This window comes from Bolinopsis microptera, chromosome 5 (assembly GCF_026151205.1).
Source record: "Bolinopsis microptera isolate Bmic1 chromosome 5, MBARI_Bmic_1.0, whole genome shotgun sequence".
Classification (NCBI taxonomy): Eukaryota; Metazoa; Ctenophora; class Tentaculata; order Lobata; family Bolinopsidae; genus Bolinopsis; species Bolinopsis microptera.
The window spans coordinates 4,877,584-4,883,892 of record NC_087076.1 but is presented as its reverse complement, the minus strand read 5'-3'; the positions used below and the strand labels follow the sequence as shown (position 1 = coordinate 4,883,892).

The following is a 6,309-nucleotide window of genomic DNA, read 5'->3' as shown; positions in this document are numbered from 1 at the left end:
CATTCCTGTACACAAACCTTTGTTACGAATTTGTTCACAGATTGACCCATAAACAGCAATTCTTGCCCTAACTATCTAAATCGGTCCCAATCGTTCTTTCAAACTGTTGAAACAAAAGTCTTCCCCCAGAAATTTCTTTACCATTAGACAATTTGATAGATTCTTTTCCATCTATGTTGCTGTCAAAGGTTTGACAACACTTATATAATAGTTGGATTAACATCTCAAAGGGATCATCAACCTTTGTTCCCAGGGAGTCTAAAATGTTCTGTTGGAGAACCTTCTGCTCTGTTATTCGGATTATTAGTTCAGGAAGACATTCTTTGACATTTTCTAGCAGTATTTTGCAAAGCCTTTTAGTAAGGTATGGTGTGCCCATTTCTCCTGAAATGTATTGGTAGTGGGACTTAAAGAAGAGACATAATGAGCTACAAAAATAAGATCTGGATTGACAGCATCGAAACAAATCTGCAATGCAGAACTGTCAGTAACAACAAGGAGACCAAGATACTCGGTGTGATCACAAAGATCAAAAACAGTGGGCTGCTCCTAGACAAAAACAACTTTTTATTCGGGCACAACACGAGTAAAAATCTGGACAGCCGAATAATGGACTACATTCACGGCAGCTCACCACTCTTTGCGAATATCCAAAAGATCATGGGTGGTGGCAGTGGTGAGGCCTGTCGTTTCTGTAACAGATCCATTGATTCTCCCGTGCACCAGCTCCTATTGTGTCTGGAGGTGCAAGACACCAGTTACCTGCAACTGAAAGAAGAGCTGGGTGGGGCAGACTCACATTCCTATCTAGATGAAGTGTTAACAAAAAGCAGCACACAAAAAGCATTCATTAGGAGAGTCGAATTTCTTTGGGGACAAAATGATGCTCTCCAGGATTTATCCGACTAGAAAGATCATGAAATAAAGACTCTGCAAACATCTCAGAGAAATATTACCACCATAAAGAACAAAGAGGGAGTATCCTGGACCCCGAAATCCACCACTTTTCTGTACTTTCAGAGGTACCAATGTGGCAGGAAACCAGGGCTCATGCTGCCGCTGAGCTAAAGCAGTAGAGGGGATGGCGGCTTTACCAGGATCTTGATTGAAATAAATTTTCGTGCACATACAGAATGAATGGTTAATAATTTAATATATATGTAGACCAAGCTCTGTGCACGGGATGCTTCCTGGAAGAATCCAGTTCTTTTAGCGGGGCACCCTACCTAAAGCCAAATTGAGATATAATAATCATGTTCCTAGGGAAATAATCAGAAATCGAATACCAATCAAATAATATGATATATAGGAGTAGTAACCATATTTACTATGCAAAATGCCCCAACCTCATAGTGTAAATTTATATAAAATTCAAATTCCATACCACCACTAAACCCCAACAGTCAACACAACAGCCCAAGCAAAATTAAATAACTTCTTATATACTGTCATACTACAAATTAATTAAACATTTGAAATCTGTTAACCAGAGAATAAATTTCTAAACCTAATGCAAGTGAAATAATTAAGATGCAATAATGAATGCCTAATATAGTAATATGAGCATCATCTGTCAATGTCCTTGTAGAACAGTCTGTACAAGAGATATGAGTAACTAATATAGAAGGAAAAAAAACAGGAAGTTGTCGTCTGTTGGAAAATAAATAAAATATCTAGTATATAAATTAGAATATAAAATAACATTCGGTCAATGTGTCGTCAATAAACTGTACAATTATCAAATGTTAAAACTGTACTGGGTGATACAGTCACCAAAAATAAATACTAAGTATAATAAGTTAATAAATTAAATGTGGTCTGTAAAACTACCACTAGGTATAATAGGTCAATAAATTAAAAGTGGTTTATAAAACTACCACTGTGCGAACCCCTTCTCCAGTTAAAACATGTCAGTCATGTGCAGAGTCAATCAGAATGGTAAGGTGGTAAAAAAGGGAATATCCTTTCGACACTTCAATTATAACACGTCCTGAAGCAGACCAACACTATGTCCCAACGCACTGGTGTTGGGATGTCTGCCCCCGGTGCCTGTCCGGGTCAATAAAGCAGTCAAGCATCATGTATGTTATGTTGAGCATTCTCAACCAACAAATGTGGGAACTCCCACGAAAGACCAAAACAGATCTAAAGAGACACTTAACAATATTGGAAAAATAGACTTCAATTTGTTTATATAATTTATAAAGCGTATATTATTGCCCACGTTAAGGGGCCTGTTAATAATTTATTAAATTATTAGCTATTTTAGATTTAATAATAATTAAAGAAGAGCTCCTCCTCTTCTAGGCATTTATCTATTGGTTGTTCCTGATCTATTTTTGCCTGACTCCGGTTTATGACTCCTATTATCCCAAGCTTTACAGGAATAGACTTTCCCTCCAGCACCAGCCTATTTTCTGTTGTCCTTTCCATTAAATCAGCCTTTGTGATGACTGCTACTGTTCTTCGACTTTCTGGATCAACTTGTCTTGCTATCTTTAGTGCTTCAGAATTAGCAAGATCGACATTACCAGGTGAAACTGCTAAGATAATGCTGTTAGGATTTTGCACAAAACTTTTTACCAGGTTGATTGTTTGTTCTTCAATATTTTCAGGCTGACCATCAACTGGAACTTTGACTACCCCTGGAAGGTCAACGAGAGTCAGGGTTGGCAAATCCGATGAGTAGATCTTCAGTGTTATGGAGTCAGGCAGGATATTTTTGCTGTTGCCACAAAGCCTATCAGTCTCAGCAACTATTTCATCTCTTACTTCATCAAAGTCGGTATACTTTTTATCAGGATTGTGCAGGAAGCATGCCCAGGATTGGTTAGAAATATTTTCCTGTGTGATCTGTATGATAAGAGGTCTTCTTGTCACAATGCCACCTCCTCTTGGCAGAAAGTTCTTTCTAACGATACCCTCAAGGACAGAGCTCTTTCCAGCACTTTGGGAGCCAACCACCACTATTTGGGGTAGCTTTATTGAATCAGGAGAAGATCCAACAGTGCCAAAAACGTCCTGTAGCTCATTTATTATCTTGAGAAGGTTGTCCATTCTGAAGGATTACAAATTTATTATTTTGGACTGTAGAAAATATTCATGGGATTTGTAATTTGTATCCAGAGAAAGAGTAAATTTGCACCCACCATCTGATATTAGTTGACATAAAATAAACTTAGAATCGATATTTTGCCAATTATTTTGAGAAAAAAAGTAATTGTGAAAATAATAAAACAATTATTAATTTAATAAAACAATTATTTATTTTTACGGCACATTATTATTATTAAATCTAAAATAGCTAATAATTTAATAAATTATTAACATGCCCCTTAACGTGGGCAATAATACACGCTTTATAAATTATATAAAGAAATTGATGTCTATTTTTCCAATGTTGTTAAGTGTCTCTTTAGATCTGTTTTCGTCTTTTCTGGGAGTTCCCACATTTGTACTGGTTGAGAATGTTCAACATAACATACATGATGCTTGACTGCTTTATTGACCCGGACAGGCACCGGGGGCAGACATCCCAACACCAGTGCATTGGGACATAGTGTTGGTCTGCTTCAGGACGTTTTAGATCCTAGAGAAGCCGCCATCCCCTCTACTGCTTTAGCTCAGCGGCAGCATGAGCCCTGGTTTCCTGCCACATTGGTACATCTGAAAGTACAGAAAGGTGGTGGATTTCGGGGTCCAGGATCCTCCCTCTTTATTCTTTACGGTGGTATTATTTCTCTGAGATGTTTGCAGAGTCTTTATTTTATGATCTTTCTAGTTGGATAAATCCTGGAGAGCATCATTTTGTCCCCAAAGAAATTCGACTCTTCTAACGAATGCTTTTTGTGTGCTGCTTTTTGTTAACACTTCATCTAGATAGGAATGTGATTCAGCCCCACCCAGCTCTTCTTTTAGCTGCAGGTAACTGGTGTCTTGCACCTCCAGACACAATAGGAGCTGGTGTACAGGAGAGTCATCGAAGCTGTTGCAGAAACGACAGGCCTCACCAATGCCACCACCCATGATCTTTTGGATATATTTACGGCACAATCAAACAATATCAATGATATATAAATCAGTGAAGGCTTGAGGAGGTTTCAAGTGCCGAAGACCACTGCTTATCTTTGGATTTGAGAGTGACCTGTGCTTGAAACCCCCTCAACAATCCACCGCGTCAATATACTTATTATAACAAGAATTGCGGCCACTTTTCTTTTGTGGATGGCCGTTCAATTTCCCGATCCGTGATGGCGTGAGTCATGGATCGGAAAAATAGATTTCAATTTTTTTATATAATGTATAAAGCGTATGTTATTGCCCACGTTAATGGGCCTTTTCATAATTAATTAAATTATTAGCTATTTTAGATTTGATAATAATAATCATGGATCGGGAAAAAATATAGAAAAATATAATAATCTAAAATTACTTGGTCTAGTTTGGTGACACAGGAGAGCCCAGTTGAGTTTTAACAACAACAAAAAACAACAAATTGTTAAATCTTTTCTTGCCTTCTTCGAGCTGTAAATAAGCCATGAGGCCAAGTAGACGTTTTCGTGATACAGTAAAACCTCTCTATACCGAGCCCCTTAGTCTCACGGGAGAAACGAGAAGTGTACGGTATAGAAACACCCCGGTATAGAGCGTTTCATATACCACATTAAGGGCCATATAATATGCACGTATTGTGTCCTATTGTGATTGAATACAGCTCGAGCCTCGATATGTACTTACATCACCCACCAAATGCGATATGAACAACTCGGTTTGATTGTTGTATTGAGGAAAAGAAGAGGTCTGGTAATCCAGGTAGGCCGGTTTAGATTAGCACAATTGACGGTACAGAGAGGTTTTATTTATTACAAATGTGATTAACTTAACCCCACTGATTCATCATCGAAATCGTTAAAATGATAGTAGAGTGCCAGGCTATCAGTTCGATCTTGACTGTGCCATTGGTGCAGTTTCGATAAGGCTGTATTGTAATTAGTTATGAAACTCTAATTATATCGTATGGTTAACGTTTTTCAGTTTCAGACCTTTCCACTTAGTAATTCCTGATTACTAAAATCTGCCAAGATTTACTGAACTCCAACTACAAATATTGGTGATTTAAGTATTCTTGAAACGAAAAATTCGCTAAAGCATTTTTCTCCGCGGTTCATGCAATTTGATCACTTTTGGCGAAAAAATATATATTTTGAATTTTCGAAAGTGACAAATTTTCAAAGTTTTTACTACTTTTTTAAACTACTTTTCTCCGTGTTTTAAACTATTCTGATCATTTTGGGCCAATTAAGTTTTTTTTCAAATTTTGCTTATTAGCTAATTGATAATTATCCAATTAAGTGATTGTCGATGACATAAAAATTGTCTTAACAAAAGTTCTTCCTCCTGAAAAAGGGCACCTAATGGGACTCAAAAACGTCAGCAAGATTTTAGCAGATAAAATGGCTGGTTTACTTATATTCTTTGTTGCACCCAATGAGTGAAAAGCTGCTACTTTTAATTTTAGGCGATTTATAACGTAAGCAAGTTAAATCTGTTTGTGTAACATTATCGCTCAGCATGAGTCATGTGCAACTTAAACTATTTATTGAATTAATAAGTAAGAAACTCGATATACTACTACCTCTGTTTTGGTTTTGACCTAACATTTTTAAGATTCTTTAGAGCTGATAGTAGACTAATATTGTTAGACACTTGAAGCAACAAGTGCCTCTAAAACTAGCTTGTTGTGACTGTATTTAATTTCTCTTATCAAGCCATCAATACACGTCATGTTGTTATCAAAAAATATGTGATATTGCACAAAAATTATTCAAAAAAATAAGCCATGCAATGATTGGTTATAGGTAAAAAATCGGTTGGATCTGCTGATTGCTGAAGAAAATAGCATATCCCCGGAATCTACAAATAAGTTCCAGTTCCGACTTCTGGATCTACGTAGATTATTGTCCCAAGATTGGGTTATTTTCCACTAGGCTCAAAACTAATAACTATGAGCGTTATTAATGTAGACTCACGTAGCCACATGGTTTGTCATTTTGTTTTGATAATCAGGGAACGATCCTAGACTTCTCTCCTTGAATAAGTGTATATTCCAAACATTATTAAAAACTTTATTCATTCGAAACCGTCGGGTTGTTCGCAACGATTGGTACCCTGACTCCTTCTTGGCTTCTACAGTTTCTTTACGATTAAACACTTGGAAACCTGGACAGTAAACCACCTTCTTCTTGGCAGCTTTAAGTCTCAAAAATAAATCTTTGTGTTCTGCAATCTTCAGCTCTTTGCTCCAGCCGC

General features: G+C 37.0%; 1 protein-coding gene across 1 annotated transcript; it reads right to left on the bottom strand.

The window, feature by feature from the left end:
- Positions 1–2,271: 2,271 nt before the first annotated feature.
- On the bottom strand, positions 2,272–3,057 carry LOC134814887 (dynamin-1-like protein). Its single transcript, XM_063823192.1, has one exon. The coding sequence runs from the start codon at positions 3,055–3,057 to the stop codon at positions 2,272–2,274; it is 786 nt and encodes a 261-aa protein (XP_063679262.1).
- Between the last annotated feature and the right edge of the window lie 3,252 nt (positions 3,058–6,309).

Excerpts from the sequence above, each read along its gene's own strand:
- LOC134814887 (XM_063823192.1), bottom strand. The coding sequence starts at position 3,057 with ATGGACAACCTTCTCAAGATAATAAATGAGCTACAGGACGTTTTTGGC.